Here is a 20,985-nt window from a genome sequence, read left to right as displayed (position 1 = left end):
AACAACAGTTCCTGTTCCCAGCCCCCCTGATGAACCACAACACCTGTGTTGGGCACCTGCCAGGGTGGTTTGGAGGTTTGTTCCATTAAAGCAAATTCAACTACCTGTACCTCTTCAGGGCTTACTGTTTCTTGGATTTCTATCCAATTCAATAGTGTGGCACCTGAAGGCATCCACGACCTCAGGTTTGGTCTTATGTGTCTGGTTCTAGACAGTACAGTGTTAAGTTACCATGCTGTACTATGGCCTCCTCGGGAACTTGCAGGAAACTGTTGGTTAGGTAGCTGCATTGTGGTAGCTGTATCATGCCTGTCAAAAGTCATAGTGTCAGTTAAATGTGGTGTGCTGACCAGCCATTTACTTCCCACCTGCTCTACATGGGGTTCATTAACCTCCCTCTGCTCGTTAGTAGCTTTACACCCTTCATTGGTGGATCAGTTAGACACAGCCAATGGATAACTTTGGTAGCCATACCCATCTCAAGATTTGGAACCGAATTCAATCTTGGATCGCCTTCTGGGTGAGCTACGAGCAATGGGGTGGTTAACGTCACATGCTCCTCTACTGAGAAGAGCGGAATCAAGTGGGTTGGGATTTGTGCCATGGCTACAGGTAACAGGTCTTGTGTCAACATTCTGGCCTGTTGCACACAAGCATAAACCCACTGTATAACACCGACAATCATGTCCACTGGTTGGGGAATAAGATTTAACCCTGTTGCATAGGAAGTTGCCTGTAGGGTTTTCCCTAGGCTTTCCAACTTTTGCTGCTGTCGATACAGTCTGTCACTACCCTCTGGCATTTCTGACACCTGCCTTCTTGGGGCAGTCAGGGGGAGAGTGCCAGTAGCACACAAACCTACCAGAAATAGCAAACGTACAACAGTGGTGACAGCAATCAGTCCTCCCAAAAGTCTTTTCAGGTGGCTGATCCCAGTCATCTCCTTCTGAGTGACTGTTGCCTTTCTAAGCTGGCGCAGCGTGTACATGGTGTCTTTCTCAGTATGCCCTGTGGCATCTTGGGCACCACCATCCTGGAAATCTGGGGAGATCTGACACAGCGGCTGATGCTGCTCCTCCGTTTCCAGGGCATCTGCTTTTTCAATTTGTTCATGCCTGTGCTCTAGGAACCCCGCTGGGGGTGGTGCAGCGGTGGAGCATGCCTGACCCTCGGCTGAGTGGTCATCTGGAGCACCTGAGTGATCTGGGATTGTTACCCCATTCTCACTGTTCAGGTCCACCCTGCACACCTCCTGATTGAGGAATCCCTCTATCGGCATGTTTATAATCGTTCGCTGGGCATGGGTGTAGGACACCTGCTCGCTCCCCCCTTCCCTCGCTAGGGGTTCAGGGAGCTGCCCCAGCACTGGGATAGCTAGTTCATTGTCTTTGAACTCGCTATCACCCACCAGGCCCATGTCAGTGCAGGCGGGGATTCTGACACCCCTCTTTGCGATGTCCTGCACTGGCAGGCGGGTGGCTTGACCATCCAGCTCCAGTCTGGCTGAACCACTGTTGGTCAGACTCAGACTGACAGACTGAGCTGGTGGCTGTAAGAAAACCGGCTCGGCTTTCATTCCCTGTCCCTTCTGGGGGACTGGGTGTGTTGGAAACCCTGCCGTTGAGGCAGGAACAATCAGGTCAGTCTCACTCACTACCTGGTAGTTGTGAGAAATAATGTTACCTGACTGCAGGTTCCCTGGGTCACAGCAGAGGGAATCGGCATCTGGGATCAGGTGTTTCCACAGCGCAGTAGTCTCAGTGTCCAGCTGGACCTCCTGTCTAACCTGTGAATGTTGCACCAGGGGCACCTGGCGGTGGCCCTGTGACAGCTGCTCAAGCAGATCCTCACTAATAGAGGACCTCTCAGGGCTAAGGGTGAGGGCTACATCACCAACCTGCTCTCTTGCCATCTGGATCCCTTCCACCCCTGCGGGGTGGTGGTCCTGACCCCTCTTGGGTGCCAGGGTGCACAGGGAAAGCTCCTTTTCATCACCAAGTGGGGAGATCCGCTCCTCTTTAGGGATGTGAAAGGGGTGTGCTTTACCTGGTGGATCAGGCGGCTGCTCGGAGCACCGCTCCTGTGGCATGGAGGCTGTTGGGACCTTGGCCAGGGCACGACTTCCCTGTATATCCGGGGAACAAGAAAATATTTTTATTTCTTGTCCAGAGGGAACAGAAGGAATCTCCGCATGGGCTTCTGTGTTCGGTGGGCACTGTGTGAGCACAGTCTGCCTCTTGGCCCCCCTTTCCTTCTGTACAGAAGGCTTAGGAGCCTTGACCTGTTTCCACACTTTGCCTTTCTGGTGATCCACCAAAGGTTCCACTCTGAGTCGCATGCCCTTTTCTTTTTCAACCCGTTTGAGCTTGCCGTGTGACATCAAACACCTTTCAACCTCAGTGTCAATCAGTGTCTCACTGTGTAAGACATCTCCCATGGCAGCCTCGAGGTAAAAGCTTCCTGCTTTTCCTCTCTGTTTTACTGCCTGCTCTGTGACTTCAGGGGTGGAGTCAGCACTCGCTTGGGAGTGGCTGACCTCATCCAGGACGGAATCCTTCCGCTCAATCAGATAGACTGAGGGAGGGAGAGGGGGCGGGTCTCCGCCTCCTCCAGTGGAGAGTATCAGCTCATTAACGCTTCTGGCAGCCTTGGGGAGCAGTTGTCCCTGTCCTAATAAAACTTGTTCAAGCCTGGCCAGGCGGGCGGCTACTGAATCCTTTTGTTCAGCCTTTTCTAGCTCTTTCCCTCCCCTTTCCCTCATGGCACTTAGGACGCTGGGTGCGGTCCTGTGTGCCTGCTTTGGAACGGGGCTTAGCCAGCTCAGGAGCCTGTGCTCCTTCGAGCAGGGGGGAATTAACCCTGCTGGCTCTGACGGCGAACACAGTTGCTTTAACAGCTTTTTGCTCAGAGTGACTTTGGACATCATACTCCCAGGCTTTCTGCACGAATCTCTTAATATCAGTCATTTTCATGGTCTGTGCATCTGTATGCATTAAGATCATCTTTCTGACTGACGGGTGGAGATTCCCAATGAATAAACCCTTGAAATGTGTGTTCTCTTCGCAACCCTCATCATTTCGCCCTGCAAAATAAGTTCCTCTAAGTCTCTCGTAATATTCGCGAGGGGACTCGGCTCTCTCGTGCTTAATGTTAAGGGCGGCGGCTATCGCGGCAGTCGGGTCAATAAACGCACTGTATTCTTCGATAAGTGCTTGACACGGCTCCTCAAAATTATTACAGACTTCTTTCATCTGCCTAGCCATCCACTCATGTACAGCTCTGCTGGTAGTTTTCCTGACCAGAAACACTTTCTCCTGTTCTGTGGCGTTTGGCAGGAACTGCAGGTTATACCTGAGGTCCTGAATATAACTCTCGATATTATTTTCTGACACTGCGGGGTCAAATCTCTCTATGTCCTTCGCTAGCTCTCTCAGAGAATGGAGGTTTATTCTCCTAGCTTCTCCGCTGACGGAGATATGGAGGAGATCGTGGTCTGACTTGTCGCTGCTAGAGAGAGTGCTTAATAGCGACTCGAATTCAGACCTTTTAGCAACCATCGTTAAACTTAAAGATTCATCACTTTTCTTATGATTACCTACTTCAAGTGGAACATTTTATTTTATCAAGATGTCTCATGCTTAAGATTCAGTACTGGTACAAGAAATGAATGATGTTATGGCATATGATTTTTATTATCAATAAAAAATGTTGCAAGTTAAAAGGACATAGACACAATGCATTTCAACCCACAACAATTTTATAGTACCCCCTGCCCAATATCATGAAATTCACCCAATGCTAGCAGTTTTTATCACAAAGGATCATAAAGCACTTCACATAGGAGGCAACACACTTTATCTACCACTAAAACATAATACTCACCTTGGTGAAATGTGGTGGCCATTTTGCACCAGCAGCCCCACTATACAACATCAGGTTGAGAAGTGAGGAATCTCCTCCAATTGAATTAAGGGCAAAATTTAGAAATGCTAAATTGTTCACATCCATTTGAAACTAGACAACTTGTCAAGTTGTTTCTTGAGGCATCCAAGATCATCATCTCTGTCTGATTAAGTGAATTCCTCTTCTTCATCCTTTTTATCTTTAATGTTTAACACACTTGTTATATCCTAAAGGTAAGCCGAAACTTTGAACTGGTGGGACGAGTGAACTTGGACCAGCTGGAGACCATGAAAGATAAGACAGAGAGCATGAGCAGCACGGAGGAGGAAGAGGATGACGAAGAAGGAGATGAGGAAAATGAGGATGAAGAAGAAAATGAAAAAACTGAGACAAAAGGTTTGTCATAAGCAGCCATTACAAAACGTGTTCAAACTGTGATTAGTTGAGTTTACAAGGCCTTTACAAGGGCTGGTCTCCAGTAATACAGTAGCTGTAATGTTTTTTAAACCCAATTTTTAGCATTTCCAAATAGAAAATTAGTTATATTTGCATATCACAAAACCAAACTTCATACTTCACAAAGTAGTTTTGAAATCATTAGTATAACTTCATATACTCTTTGTGACAGAAATGCATTAGCTGTGAAAAATAGGGTCTTTATGCACACCTATTGAAGTGAACATGTAGCAGAGCATGCTCAGGTCATTGCCAATGTTTTGTATTCTAGTACTTTGGTTACAATTTTAGAATGCGTGTTATCATGAACAGGTGTTTTGATATTTTCCTTCCGTACTTTAATTTTATTAATATCCAGTGCTCTAGGGAGGAGGAGTTTAACCAGATTTTTTTTAAATTCTGGATAAAATAGAAATGCAGGCAGTCTACTGATCTGCCCACCTTCAAGCACCATATTTAATGCTTCACAGACGTTAAGAGAGGTTTTGTGCCTCTGAAGGATATAAAAGTTTAAAGTTCCTGGGAGGTTACTATGTCGCTAGTAGCAGAGATTGTCCTGGTTGACTAATTCCAAACCCTTTTCTTGCTATGAGAACTGTCAGCTCTAAGAAGGCGACAATTTAGGGGACTTGTAAAGTGTAAAGATGCAGCCATTCAAAATGCACGGTACAACCGTGTTCCGCGCAAAATTACCCACAGTTCACTGCGATGTCCCGCGGTACTTGATTTTGCTGGCCAAAATGACCGACAGGGGCACTTGTGGTGCATTGGTTAAATGGTGCAACACTTAAATCCTCAAAAACTGCTTGTGTTAATTTGTTTAAATCACAAAATATCATATGTAAGTACCGGCCATGTAGTACTTCGCATTGTGGAATAGTAGTTTATTTTAAAGGGAATTAGAGAAACTAGGAACTAGAGAAATCAAGAAAGTTTTTTTTTCTAGAATTAATAAATGCACATACTGTTCACTGGGGTAATTAAATCCACACTGAGCAATCTCCAATATGTTCAGAATTTGACAGCCAGAATCCTGATCGGGTCGCATTATGCCTGTCTTCAAGTCCTTGCACTGGCTTCCTATCAGATTTCGAGTCAACTTCAAAATCCTCATCCTCATTCAGTACCTATCTGTCTACTTCCCACCTTGCAAGCTTTGTTCATCTGACTCTGGTCTAGCTGTTTTTACACCCTACTGTATTGCTTTGAGATGCTACTTTTAAAGGTGCCATATAAAATAAAGTTTTTTATTATTGTTATAGAGAAACATGATCAGATTTTCCCTGGTTCAGAAAAAAAAGATCTAATTATACTAGTTTGTCACTCTTCTCACACCCTCTTTGCTAAATGGCTTTGCATCCTAATCTGATCAGTCTAACGACGTATTTTCTGTACTTTCTCTATCCGGTTAGATTTATAATTATTCTGAAAATCTTCTTGAAATGAGTCATTTCTAAATACCTATTTTCACTGTTAACATCTTGCAGCAAATACACTTAGCTCAACCTGACAGTTCATCCTGCAACCAACATTGAATAAAAAAATGTCTAGATTTCTATATATATGTCTTTATTTAGTGGTTTCATTTTTGACAAAGGCTAAACGTTTTTGAAAAATTTATTTTATGCATTGCAAAAAACTAACTTGCTTTAACAAAATATATTTACAAATCCTTTTGCCTGGCAATCTACCTGAAAGCCCAACTATCTGAGAAACCTCCATGAAACCAGGTTTGCTATTAATTCATATAAGGCTCTCTGACAGAATTGCTGTTTTTTATGTGTGCTAATTTTCTGACTCTATCCCATCAAACCTTCTTACTCTGAAATGCACCTGATTATTCAAGCTCCTCACTCTCTGCCAAATCTATTTCATGTTTGCATGTTCTTTTGTAACACACACCTTTCTGTGATTTTTTTTGTACATCTTAGCTTTTGCAAGTGTTCCTGCATCCCTCTTCTTTACTATGTCTAGTCATGGCTTTTTTCTGTTTGCTTATTTCAAAGTAACACTCCATTTCTAAAACTTTTTGCTCATGTGTATTTTTACATTTATTTACACCTCTAGCACTTTAATGTCCTAAATTTTCATTTGCCTTAATTTGTAGACTGAATTTTAGTTCTAGCCTTAAAAAGCTTAAGTTTTCTCTATCTTTGTTTCTTGTCCTACAACTGTAATTATTGATCACATTGATTGAATTATTGCACTTGACATGACTTCTTTCATTCACCCTTTCCTGAACGTCTATGACAAGCAGAGATAGTGCTGTCTCTGGTGCGATCTTTTGCAGCTGAAATGTCACTGTTTAAATGAATAGGAAATTAGATTGCTCATAAATCTAATCACTTATTCTACATAAACACAACATAATTGCTCCCTGAAAATGCTCTTTTTCCTGTTTGTTTAAAGTTATACCGGCCAGTGGTGGACAGAGCGCTATTTTGTCAGCAACCTGATAATCTGCTTAACACCTGTAGAAAAAAATATTTTATTTCTGTATGGAATGCGTGTTGTGTTTACAAAATTAAAGTGTTTCAAATGTTTAATTAAGAAGTAAAAAGAACTTACAGCTTACACAACGACTCAAACTACTGTATGGAAAAATAAGTCTTAAGAAAAAACAGGACATTTCATTGCTGGTTACCTTATATTTATTTTAAAAAATGAAATAAAAAATAAGATACAATGACGTGTTCCTGCCCAACTCAAACATTGCATGACTTTAAAAGCTGTAAAAAATGGTTTAGATAGCAGAAAGACACCTTGCTCTTACAAGCGGCTGTGAAGCATTGTTTTTGTTAACACAACACAACTTTGTCTGTCAAAAAATGACCGCAGGCACTTTTCCTTCCCCCCTATATTCTCACGTACGAGTAGAATAGGCGAACTTTCCAATGAAACAGGTTCCTTTCGCCCAAGACTGGCAAGAAACAGTCAAAACTCACCACACCCAGACTGTTGACTCGAACAACCATTTTGACATGTTCCTTTTAACTACATTTATGTCGATATTGTAGCAATAGACTAAATGAAACAATTGGAGTTTGTAATGTAGGGATTACTATATTTATGTCTTTTATTTAGTGGCTTCATTAGTGTCAAACTTTGATTTGACTCAAAGGCTAAACTTTCTTGGAAAAATGTCTTTTATGTGTTGCAAATAAAATTTTTCAGTGCCGTCGTCTCCGCTTTAACACAGTATACTCTGCGCATTTTGAATCTGTACATTTTAATGCTCATTTACATGTTAAACTATGCTCTGTTCATAGTCATTAAGCTTAAATGGTAGAAAATATATAAATGTAAATGTGTAATGTTTGTTTAGCAGGTAAAGCTTTCCTACCTTGTCTTGTGCAAGCAATTATTCAGATGCATTTTTTTATATTGTGTGAAAATAAGACATTTTCTAATTTACCTTCATTATATTTATAGATATTATACATTATATATATATTGTGATTCTGAGCTAGGCAGTGCAATGTTGGCATCTTTGAGTAGGTGGGACCTGGAGAATCAGGCACGTAAATACAATATGATACAACAACAGTGACTTTATTTACAGTGCAGAAAAAAATAATGACAAAAACAAAACACAAACCTAGTTCTGACTGTGCTCTAAACTGACCTTTTGAGTTCCTCATTATCTACCATGCATCTAAGCTGCTTACCGGCTTCAAAGTATTGCAATCCAGAGGATTCATTATACTCTCTTGGACTTCTCCTGAGCTGTCACTGCACTGGTCAGTTGATGAAGGTGATGGGTCTTCCCTCAGGTTCAAAATGTTCATTATATAATGATAGAATGTCATATATTTGACATTCTATAGAATGTTCAGTAACATTTGTTTTTTGAAAATGAATAATAGTAAAAAATGTATTTAAAAAATGTCAGGTCTTTATTTAAAGGGCTAGTTAGAATATGTAGGGCACTGCTTAACTAACTTCTTTTGTGTTCTATATATAATTTTCCTAAGCTGTTTGCAAACTGATCAAACAGAACACTCCTTCAAATTGAAATTTCAGAAAAATAAAATAGAAATGTCTTTTTGCACTTAATACTCTTAATACTCCACTCATTCTGTCGATTTTTATTGTGTGGCATCTGGTTTGCACTAGTTGTCGTCTTCAAAACCAGAAACTTTCTCATTTTTTTCCTGTTTATATACACCTTTCTCCTGTGGCACATCCTTCTTCAAGTACAGCCTGGGAATGTGTTACTTTCAAATCTGTTTTCTCAATCCATACATGAAGTTAATTCATGAAGGATTCATGAATACATGAAGTGCATGGTTCCTGCATTAACACAGTCTGCTTATAACCTCTGCCTCTCTAAAGAAAATATATTTTCACTTTCTATTTAATTTGCAATTGATTTATATCTTCAATGCAACTCTTAGTATAAAAACCTGTCATGTTGCTTTGAATGTGCGGTTATAAGTGCTGTTATGATATAACTTGCTTGCCTGCATCACCTGAATAGTTTTGTCTGTCAGAGGGTTACACCACACACAAGAGGTTTTGTGGCTAAGGATCTGCGCCTGTGGCTGGAAGGTTGCCGGTTCAAATCCCACAGCCGGCAGAGGAATCCTATTTTGTTGGGCCCCTGAGCAAGGCCCTTAACCCCAACTGCTCCAGGGGCACTGTACAATAGCTGACCTTGCGCTCTGACCCCAGGCTTCTCTCCCTGTCTGTGTGTCTATGTGTCTCATGGAGAGCAAGTTGGGGTATGTGAAAAGAAGAATTTCTCATGCAAGAAATTGTATAGGGCTAATAAAGTTAAGTTATGTTATGTTAAATTACCAGTCACCAGTATAAACCAATACTTGACAAATCCATTTAAAAGCTTTTGCATATTACCAGTTCTTTTGTTCACAGGAAAGCTCTTTAACACTCTACCGTAGATCATGTCAAGGTTGAATCCAGAACACAAATTGCACAGATTGTGTCTCCTGTCCAACCTCCAAAGCACTACGTACATGATAACCATAAAAGTGCCTTTTTTCCTTCAATTGAAGCCTGGACCTAAATTCTATAGAGCACAACTCGGAACACAGTGATTGAAAACGGGTAAATACGAGAGTAAACATAATGAAGACAAGACTTGTGCACAATTTGCAAAACATGGTTGCAGGTGTAATCTATAAAATGTTATTTATTCCATGTCTTCCTATAAAGGAAGAATTACCAAATGTTATATATTAATATATTTTATAGAATTAAGCATAATATTTGTAATAATGTAATAATTATGTACAGTACTTCTATGGACTCATATGGTCTTCAGTTTATTCTAAAAAAAATTATAAAAGGGATTCATCTTTACTTCAGTCAGCACTGACCCACCAGTACAGGGCTGCGTTGCTTGTGGTGTGTTAAAAGATAAGTGGCTTAAAGGCATGAGATAGGTAATAAAAGGCATGAAATATTATGTAGCAAAGTTCCTAGTCTTTTTTTGTTTTTTTTGTTTAATTCTGGGTTTATTTTTCAGAGGCACCGGGTTCCCCAGGAAGTAGTGCTTCGGTGTGCAGCGAGAAGCGCTTTCCGTGTGAATTCTGTGGCCGCACATTCACACACAGTGTAGAGTGGGAGCGCCACGTGCTAAGACATGGCATGTAAGTCCTCTGTAACAGTGCCTCTTGAACACCCGGGACTTAAACTCTTAGCACCACGAGGTGCTTCAGCTCTTCTTTCAGAGTGGAAAGTTAGAAAAAGCCCACTCTTGAAGAGGTATTTCCAGTTTTGTTGTTAAATAATCAAAGCAGAAACAGTTATGTTTGGTTTATTTTTTAAGATGTATCTATTGTATATGTAACACAAGTTTTCAAAATTCCTAGTTTGGTTATCTTATTAGTATTTGTAAGTAATTGCTTATGGATTTTTAATTTTTGTGTTCTTTCTTTTCAGGACTATGGGCAGTAGCGGGAGAGACCCTAGCATTATCCAAGCAATAGAAGCAACATGTAAAGACACAGGACCACCACTGGCCAAACTGGAAGATAAAGAAGACAACCACTCCAGTGATCCTGTAGAGATGGAAAGATGTTACCGACCAGAGCTGGCAAAAGTTAATACAGAAAAGGAGCTGGAAAGAGAGAAGCCAGAGACCAAAAATAATACTTAAGAGGAAACATTGTGTTGTAGCGTTGATATTTACTTGAAAAACATGGGGGAAACTAGAAAAAAGGCTGCTTTTCAAACTTTTTTTAAAATCTTTGGAACAATATTGGGTAACCATTTTGGGTGTTATTCATTGGACGTTCTTAACTGTGTTACATCTTACTTGTACTTTTAGCATTTTTTTAATCACACAACCTTAAAATGAGTGACATGGTCCATAGGACAGATGCTAATATATTGGTAACCAATAGTGAATGGTACTGTAATTTTATCATTAAGGTCAAATCTTTTGTAGTAACAAAGTAAAAGTTCGTTTTCACTTTAATACCCTTGGAATATTCATGAATCATGAATATGTATGGGGTACAGTGAAGCCTTATTTCCCCTAGTATTTATACTTCCAAGTGTTCATACACAGCTAATTTTTGCTAAATCTGTGTTTCTCTATTTTGTGTTTGTTAAAGGATTGTATTGCTTCTGCTTGTTGACAATGACAGTGATTCAACACTGTGCATGTTTTTTTATTTTGCTGTAGGAAAGGTTCCTGTGTTGATTTGACCTGAATGATGCGCAATTACAGGGTTTACATTTAGCCTTCAGTGTTAATTTCCTGTAGCAAATTAGCTATAGGAGTGGTTGTTTTCTTTTGTATGAATATATATAGTTTTATAATTTTAAATCTTGTCCCCATATTTTGTAACAGATTGCTATACTAATCCAGGTTTGTCTGTCTTTACAGATGTAGCTAGGAATTCCCTGCTCTTTGTAATTTAATTAAAAATAACTCATATTGCTGAACCATCAGTTATGCCCTGGTTAGCATGTTAAAATAGTAACTAATACTGAGCTGTTGTCTCTTATCTTTCTTGCAGTTCTCTTTATCAATAAAATTGTTTTCTCTGTTAGAAATTGATTTCTTTGAAACACAGGCCTTGAATTTTACCCTGAGCAGAATTCCAAAAATAGCTGGTTCTGATTGGAATTCATGCTATATAAACTTAGTTTCATCATTATTTAAAATAAGTGTTAAAATAGCTGCTCACTTTAGAATATGATATTCATTACACTCATAGTACCTCATAAACTAAAGAACTCTATTTGCATCAGTTCAGTGTTTCTCCTGTATTACTGAATCGTGCAGTGACGCACTTTGGTGAAATCTAAAGTGCACTTTATATCTCCTTATCCACATGAGCAGCCGAAGCATTTAATAAGAATGCTATGATAAAGTCCAAACTAAAGCAAGAATCCTCACTTTACTCCCGTGGATCTGCTGTTGTGCGAGACAGTGTGAAAAGAGTGGTTTCTCTAGTAAGAAATTTAAAAAAACATAACTGGTGTGTTGTAGAAAATGTAATAACTTGTGTGATGCATTTTAATATTTTTAACAGAAATCTTTGCTAAAGGAAATTCTTGTCTTGTTGATGTTTGTTAAACTTTAATGAGACTGATCTAATAGAAGTGAGCCGGATCTGTATTCACTAGACCCTGCTGCTCAATGCCCTAAAGCCTTATTAGAAAATAATAGCTGTTGTTGATAAATATGTTGGCGTATGATTAAAATATTTTTTCCCTTACCGACCAGGACAAATAAGAGTTGGAGCCATAAATAAAACATTTAGACAGAAAATTCTGTTCTCATTACCAGAACTCTCAGGTCCAGGATTAAATGGCCTGTAGTTGACTTCCTTTGCTCTCTTTCTTGAGCAACAAATCAGTGCTGCTATCATGTATGCCAGGTGCCGTGAGACAATGTTTTGGGAATTCCGCATGCTATATCAAGTCGTGTTTAGAAAACAAGCTACTGTACTTGTCATGTGTACTAAACTGTGGTGTTTCGGAATGGATACGCTGCCCTTTTTTGTTATTACCAGCCGTTGTTATAAAAAATATAAAAATACATTACTGGAGATTTGCATTTCTCTTATCTGTTCACGGTTCCTGTACTACTTAGTAAAAAGTTTATTATTTTCGGTATTAAGGTGTGAAAATACTTTTGTTTCCCAGCCTTTCCTGTAAACATACAGTTCCTTGCTTAAAGATGGCATCTGTCTTTTTTAGTGAAAGACTAATGAAAAAATAAGCTTTTAAATGGCAGCTTTTTTGCGGATAGTACCCTTAACAACACACTGGAAACTTGTATATATTTGGTTTTTTAATTTTTTTCTTACATTTATTGGAGTTTACCATAGTTTAATGTAGCTCCTTCATCCTGCCTTTCCTGTGAAAATCAGATTCCTGAAGGTGGATTGTGACATTACCTAGAATGGTTGTTTACACTTTTTTCCATTTATTTCTGGATACTATGTAAATATTGTAATTCATTTGTCTTTTTTTAACTTGTTAATAAAGTTATCTGATAACATTATTCTAAAACAAGACTAGTGTTTGTTCATTGTTGACGTAGTTATTTTAAGGCTTTTGTAAAGCAATATTTTGCTGGTGGTTTCCATTTCGGCAAAAGCACCTTCTGAGAAGATGTTAATACTGAGAAATAACCAGAATACAGGGGATTAAGGTCACACAATCCAGATGTGATGCCTTTCTTTTGGTTGTGTCTTCCATGAGGTGTGCAATGTCTTTTTCTGATGGATGAAGCTGCCAATGAGAGAGCAGAATTTGTAAACATTGAAGTTCAAATCATAAACAGTACTCCTTCAAGGCAAGTAACTGTAAATTGATAAATGTGGTATAAAAAGTTAGAAATGTTTGGGTTTTGTAAGACTTACAGTACAAAGGGGTATGCAATACTCACAAATGGCCTTATTTACTCTGTATTGTATTGGCATTCATTTTTTCATTCTTTGTTGAGTGCATTTTTCTTACATTTTACATCTTATTACTATTGTAAAATGCACCACTACTGTAATAACAAATTGTATTCACTCCCTTCCCACTCAACTAACTCTTGCAATTTTTCTGTTTCTTTCTTATAATTCATTTTCTTATCCGTTTTCCACAAGACACATGGAAAATGAGACCAATAACATGGTACTACTGAACTTTTTTTTGTTATTAAAAGTTTTTTTTATTTTGGAATACAGCATATACAGTCACAGTCACATACAGGAATTACTCTGATAACAGGTCTACACACAATGCACAACAAGCACTTTCCTGAAAGAAACTAAATAAAGAATAACCCATAATGTACTTCTACACACACACATTAATTATTTGTTAATCAAACAATACCATTAATACAGAGACTGGTGCAGGTTGAGGGAAGTAGATCCACAAGATGAAAATGCTGTGGAAATGGGTGCCCACATTTTCTCTCCTACTTCACAGTCTGCGAATAGGCAAGTTTGTTTGGCTAATGTGGAAAAAGGTGCCACTAAAAATTTAGTGACAATAGGTGAAATCAGGACTATAGAACTTACGAATATCAACATTTCCTGTCCCCTATCTACCATCACTTAATGGCTACACACCTTAAAAATCAGTTATCTGGCTAACTGGAAAGAAATATAAGTAACTTATGAACTTTTGTTTTCTAATAAGTGAATTTACTATAGGATCCCAAAGTGTTCCATATACAGTGCAGTCTAGATTAAATCTCAACTCAGATAAAAATAATCAAAAATAATACTATAACAAAATATTACGGTTTGGATAATCCATCCATGCATCCATTTTTCTTACTACCTCTTCCAGTTCAGGGTCACGGTGAAGCCAGAGCCTGTCCCAGTAAGCAATGGACACACCCTAGATGGTACAACAGTCCATCTCACACACTAATGCCAGGGCCAGTTTTCCCAGAAGCTAATTACTAGTATGTCTTTGGACTGTGGGAGGAAACCAGTGCACTCAGTCTACACTATTGGCAAGCTTTCTAGGAAGAGGCTGTGAGACAGCTTGATCAGAAGGCAACAGTAATCTAAAGGCAGCCACTGGATATCTCCAACATTAATATCTTCAAAGGCATCTTCAAAATATAAAGTATTGAAAACTACCATTCAACATCACCTGCACGAATATGGCATTCACAGGCAGTTTGGAAGGAAGAAGCCTATTTTAACAAACCATAAAAAGGCAAGATATCATATCTATATATACATCTGAATGGCAAGTGGAACCAAGTCAAATCTAATGTCATCGTTCATAAAATTAAAAACTGAGTCTTGGACGTGCTCGTCAGTATTATGTTTCACATAAAAAAGGCCAAAGTCTTGCTAAAAAAATATTCACTCCTACTGTGAATTATAGTGGGACGTCTATCATGTTTATTTGGGTAGTTTTGCAACTACAGTATGTTTCCTGGAGCTCTTTGTTCAGAAAGGGGAAATCATGAACTCCAACATGTACAGTACCAGGACATTTTGGTCAAACACCTGATTCCCTCTGCCAAGCAACTCAAGCTTGGATGAAATTTGAATGGTGATCCAAATGGTGGATTTGTATGCATGGTGATCCAAAGCATACATCCAAATCAACAAAAAAAATGCACACAAAATGTTCTTGACCATCTAAATCTCCATACCTCAACTCAACCAATCATTTGGGATTCAACTCAAGAAGGCAGTTCATAAACAGGAACCAAAGGGGCTGGAAAACCTAAAGCAATATTGCCTGTAGGTGTAGTCAAAAAAACCCTCTTAAGTGCCAGAAACTCAAAACACACTAGAGAAGTCGTGTGCTGCACACTGAAGGAGAATTTATATAATACTAACTACAGGGGTGTGAAAATGTTACCTTCATATTTTCTGTACATAAATTATTTATGAGTGTTACGTCCCAGTGTGTGGTCCATGTGTGTTTTTGTTGCTATGTTCCACACTTCCTTTGTTTGACTTCGGTCCTGCTCAGCTTAGCTTTGGTTTTGTTTCTTTTGCTTTGCTTTTGGTTTTGCTTCAGCTTCACTTCTTCATTTTCGTTTGTTTTGCTTCGTGTATGTATTCGTATAGCTTCGGCTTTGTTGATTTGTTGGTTTATGTTCGTCTCCTCATACTTTCGCTTGTTTGTGTGTTTATCCTTATTTAGCCATTACCTTTCCCAGACATATTGTATCAACCTCTGTGGTCTTTTGTACCCTGTTACTCGTGTCTACTCTCGTTTTCCCTTATTGGTATTCATAGTTCACTTGTGTATTTGTGTGAACTTTTGTGTATAGGGTTAGTTTAGGTTGTTGGGTACATTCTGCACACGTAATTGATCTCTGTATTAGTAACACTAGTTTAGGCTGGGTGAGTGCCATTTTGTCTTGTATGGTTTTGGGTAGTCAGTGAAGGTTAGCTAGGGTGTTTGAAGACGACGAAGACCGAATGTTTTGGGTTTTCTTTTGTAGTTAGGTTAGCTTTCCCTCACTTTCTTAGCCAGCTCCATTTTGTTTGTTGTTTTTTTTTCTTTGGCACCGCTCTAGTTCCCTTTTCCTGTGTGCTATTGTGTCCTATTACGTACCAGTCACTTATTCACCTTAAAATAATCACTTTTGCACCAACACTTATCATGCTTCCTAAGTCGCTCACCAGAACCCACCTGCATCCAAAAACTATCCTAAATATTATACCCCTTTACCCCTTAGTTTTGGAACATAAGGCATATTGTCCAATCTGTAACTCTTATTGTTATGTGTTTACTACTCCTGTTTTATTGGCAGTATGAATAAATCTGGAGGGCACTGTATGCTTTTCTTTGATCTCTGAAAGTAGACCTATTTTTCCCCAAATGCAATACTTCAGTTTGGCCTTTGGTTATTGTTACCTTCGTGTATATTTTTAGGATATTTTTTAACATTTACCACAAGTGATTATGCATCTTTTGTGCAAACTTGTTCAAAGTGTAAATAGAATAAACTATAATCAATAGTTGGGCAGCACAGTGTAGCAGTGGTTAGCATTATTGCCTTGCAGTGCTGGGCTTTGGGTTCTGTTCCAGATCTGGGGTGCTGTTTGACTGGAGTTTGTATGTTCTCCCCATGTTTGTGTGGGTTTCTGCCAGGTTCTTCTGTTTCATCCCACAGTCCAAGTAGATTAAATGGCTTCTGTGAAATTTGGCCCTGGTGTGAGTGTGTGCATATTTGTGTTTGTGTCTGTCTGCCCTTCGATGGACTGACATTCCATCCAGGGTGTACCCTTCCTTGTGCCTGTGATAGGAAAGGCTGCAGTTCCACAATGAACTTGTATTGGATAAAGAGGTTAGAAAACGTATGGATGGATAATAAATACAGTGGTGTGAAAAAGTGCTTGCCCCCGTCACTATATTGGGGCATTAGCAGGTCCTTCCATAAACTAAATGTGCAAAAGTTCCACAGACGAAAACCACTGCTGAGCAAAAAGAACATAAAGGCTCGTCTCAGTTTTGCCAGAAAACATCTTGATGATCCCCAAGACTTTTGGGAAAATACTCTGTGGACTGACGAGACAAAAGTTGAACTTTTTGAAAGGTGTGTGTCCCATTACATCTGGCGTAAAAGTAACACAGCATTTCAGAAAAGGAACATCATACCAACAGTAAAATATGGTGGTGGTAGTGTGATGGTCTGGGGCTGTTTTACTGCTTCAGGACCTGGAAGACTTGCTGTGGTAAATAGAACCATGAATTCTGCTGTCTACCAAAAAATCCTGAAGGAGAATGTCCGACCATCTGTTCGTGACCTCAAGCTGAAGCGCACTTGGGTTCTGCAGCAGGACAATGATCCAAAACACACCAGCAAGTCCAGCTCTGAATGGCTTAAGAAAAACAAAATGAAGACTTTGGAGTGGCCTAGTCAAAGTCCTGACCTGAATCCGATTGAGATGTTGTGGCATGATCTTAAAAAAGCAGTTTAGGCTCGAAAACCCTCCAATGTGGCTGAATTACAACAATTCTGCAAAGATGAGTGGGCCACAATTCCTCCACAGCGCTGTAAAAGACTCATTGCCAGTTATTGCAAACGCTTGATTGCAGTTGTTGCTGCTAAGGGTGGCCCAACCAGTTATTAGGTTTAGGGGGCAATCACTTTTTCACACAGGGCCATGTAGGTTTGGATTTTTTTTTCCCTTAATAATAAAAACCTTCATTTAAAAACTGCATTTTGTATTTACTTGTGTTATCTTTGTCTAATATTTCAATTTGTTTGATGATCTGAAACATTTCAGTGTGACAAACATGCAAAAAAATAAGAAATCAGGAAGGGGGCAAACACTTTTTCACACCACTGTAGCTTTCACATCTTACAGTGAAGAAGATAATATATATTTCATATAGTAGTAAATGCTACAAATTGTAGTATATATATTTGATAAACATTTCCATGAACTAATTTTGAATTTCCATGTGCCCTTTGCAAATGAACTATTAACTGAACTATTCCCATCACAGTGGAATTGTTAATTTTATATTTACTTTTGTGAAGAAAGTTTGACTAAAGCCTAATCATTTCTTACATCAGCATTGGAGTAGTATTTTCAGTGATGGTCCCACTGCTGCCAACATATGTGTCCTTGGCTTAGATATGTTTCACAGGGAACTATTTGTGTGAAAACATCCTACACAAATTTCTTTTTGAGACTCTTGTTTACTTCCTTTATTGTCCCAAACAGAAAATTTGCTTTGCTGGCAGGTGAAATACATAACCCAATACACAAAACATTTATGAATCCATAAATAATGAATCCATTAAGAAATAAGAAACATATATGCATAAGAAGAAACAAACAAGTTAGTAGCTTTAATGAATCCACACGATTTAGAAAGACATATAGCATCCATATTTTTCTCAAAGGTTAGCTTGTAATCAATAGCAAAGCCAAGATATTTTTAACTGCTGACAATTTCAGTTTCTTACTCCTCAATGACCATATCTTTGTTTTTTGCACATTTAGTTTATGGAAGGACCTGCTAATGCCCCAGTATAGTGACGGGGACACTATACTTTAAACAGGCGCCGTCCTTCGGATGAGACGTAAAACCGAGATCCTGACTCTCTGTGGTCATTAAAAATCCCAGGGCGTTTCTCGAAAAGAGTAGGGGTGTAACCCCGGCGTCCTGGCCAAATTTCCCATTGGCCCTTACCAATCATGGCCTCCTAATAATCTCCATCTATGAATTGGCTTATTACTCTGCTCTCCTCCCCACTAATAGATGATGTGTGGTGAGCGTTCTGGCGCACTATGGCTGCCGTCGCATCATCCAGGTGGATGCTGCACATTGGTGGTGGTGGAGGGGAGTCCCCATTACCTGTAAAACGCTTTGAGTGAAGTGTCCAGAAAAGCGCTATATAATTGTAAGCAATTATTATTATTAGTAGTAGTAGTAGTATATTTTTGGACTGTGGGAAGAAACCCAAAGAGAGAAAATACAAATACCTTGGAGATACCACTTCAGGTCTGAAATTGAACCCAGGGCCCCAACACTGCAAAGGAGCAATGTTGTGCACTACACCACTTTGCGGCCCAAGTCTAAAATCCAACTACAATATTAAAATCTAATTTAAAACTTGATAGTTATCTTCCTACTAACAAATGGAGTTTTAATGAAAGTTCGGGAGGAATGAAGGCAGCCGCGCTCATTCGACACAGCTGCCGCAATTCTCACTAATCCTGACGTAACCAACCGGTCTCCATAAATATCAAACGTCACTCTCTCCTCTTCCTCGTTCGTTTTCTGCATGGTTTGTTTTTGCCTAGCTCGAATCTGTGCTCCCTTATCATGGATCTACAAATCCGCCGCTCCGATGAAGACCTTTTCTGCAGCGCAGGAGATTCTCCTACCCTTCTCGTCCAGTCCACCCCCCACAGCTCCCCTCACCTCCATCTCATCGCCTCCTTCAGCCGCAGTGCCACATCAGCGCCGCTCATCTCCCAGCCAGTCCTCACAAGATCCAGCTCCTCGCCGAAGACTGCATTCTGCCGTCGTAGTCCCTCTCTCATTACAAACCCAGCCTTCCCGTTCCTACCACGGCAAAATCTCCAAACAACCCCGGCTTCTCTTGAGGATGTCCCTGCCGCCGCGCTTCATGCACATCGGCCCCCCCTTCTCCTGGATCATCTCTCGCGATTTCCAACCGGACCGTAGCAAGCCTCCAGAGGATACTTCGAAAACATGGCGTCCATTTTAAAAGAAACACTTCCAAAAAAAAAAAAAAAAGCTCTGTTTTCCCTGTACTTAACTGCAGTCTACACAAGGAAACATCAACTCCCCAGCTTCCCCCGGCGCCCTCTGATGACATCACCCGCGCCGCCGCCACTCATCCCAACGTGAGGACCCCGAGGCCGCCCGCGCCTCTGCCTGTCGCATCTTCTGTCTTGTCTTGTCCTGATACATCCGTGTCTGTCTCTTCTTCCAAGCAATCCATTCCTCTGCTGAACAACTGCACCTAGCCTCTTCCACCCAGCCTCCTGCCCCCTTGCTGCCGAGTCTAAGGCCCCAGGCTCACGCCCCTCCCCCCCCCTTCTCCGCTTAATCTAATTTCTGCACTCTCCTCTGTCTCTACCTCCGGCGTCCAACACGGCTCAAGCTCCGCCAGCTTGGTGCCTTCGGCCCCGGTTTCTTTTCTTTCGGCCCATGCTGCTGTCTCCACGGCCCGAAGGCCAGCTAGTAAACGACCCCCAGCTCAGCCAGCTGGCGGCCCTTACCCTCCCCCACCCCCTGGCGTCCAAGACGACTCGACAGCCTCCTCAGTCCCTAACGCAGCCTTCACCCCCGCTTCAATTCCTCAACAGTCTTTGGCTTCCATATCCCAAGCCACTGAGCTTCAGGCCCCAGATCCGTCAAACCCCTCCTACCACAACCTGCTTTCCGCTCTTCTTCTCTCCTCATCTTCTCCCTTCCCCGGTGTCCAACACGGCATCCGTCATCCCATGCCTTCGGCCCTGGATTCCAATCTCCCCTTTACTAAGGACTTTCCTCTCCGAACAGCCGTTCCTCTCCCAGCTCCTCCTAACACACTAACGTTTAGTCCTCCTCCCATTCCCTTTTCACTCCGGCAGCAAATTCTGAGGTGCGGACGTCAATCTAGCTCACCTTCTCTCTTCCTCCACTTACAACTCTGATTCTAGAACAGTCGACTGCGGCTCGATTTCCGTTACTCTCAAATCTTCTGACCCTCACTCTGCTTCAGTCCTTCGAATTTTCGACTTCCGATTGGCTTTCAGCATTTTCCGCGACACCACGTGCTCCGCCTTTCCCCAACGTTGCCAGGAACTCGACGATTACATGCACAGCATCCCCGATCTATCTGTCCTTTTCGAGGGCTCCCTGTTCTACGATTACCATAAGCAGTTCTTGGCCGAGGCCGCTGCCCGCCTACTCCAACGGAACCAGCGCACCTACTGGGGAGCCCTCGACATTGAGCTTTACTGCCGCACTTTCACCGGTGTCCAAGCTCTTTCCTGCGACTTCTGTTCCTCTCGGACACATTCATCAAATCTTTGCCCAGATACCGTCCGCAAGCCCAACCCCGACTCCGCCCCTTCTCCCCCACAGCATCTATTCTCCCGCCAGGTCTTCTTCAAACCTTTCCGGTCCAAAGACGTTCGCGGTCGCCCCATCGTGACGATCAGAGGCCAACAAATTTCCAACATCTTC

The 20,985-nt window shown here is 40.8% G+C and overlaps 1 protein-coding gene across 2 annotated transcripts in view; it reads left to right on the top strand.

Moving 5' to 3' along the window:
* Nucleotides 1-12,860, top strand: part of znf462 (zinc finger protein 462) — a 100,329-nt gene extending 87,469 nt beyond the window's left edge. For both annotated transcript variants that reach the window (XM_088910443.1, XM_088910442.1), the window contains exons 11-13: nucleotides 4,137-4,299; nucleotides 9,848-9,971; nucleotides 10,264-12,860. In XM_088910443.1, coding sequence (XP_088766569.1) covers nucleotides 4,137-4,299; nucleotides 9,848-9,971; nucleotides 10,264-10,480 — 504 coding nt within the window. In that variant the 3' untranslated portion in view covers nucleotides 10,481-12,860. The remainder of the gene's footprint in view (nucleotides 1-4,136; nucleotides 4,300-9,847; nucleotides 9,972-10,263) is intronic.
* Nucleotides 12,861-20,985: the final 8,125 nt, after the last annotated feature.

This window comes from Atractosteus spatula, chromosome 3, assembly GCF_055471065.1.
Source record: "Atractosteus spatula isolate fAtrSpa1 chromosome 3, fAtrSpa1.hap1, whole genome shotgun sequence".
Classification (NCBI taxonomy): Eukaryota; Metazoa; Chordata; class Actinopteri; order Semionotiformes; family Lepisosteidae; genus Atractosteus; species Atractosteus spatula.
Note: the sequence above shows the minus strand (reverse complement) of the source record. Positions and strands in the feature narration are given on the sequence as shown.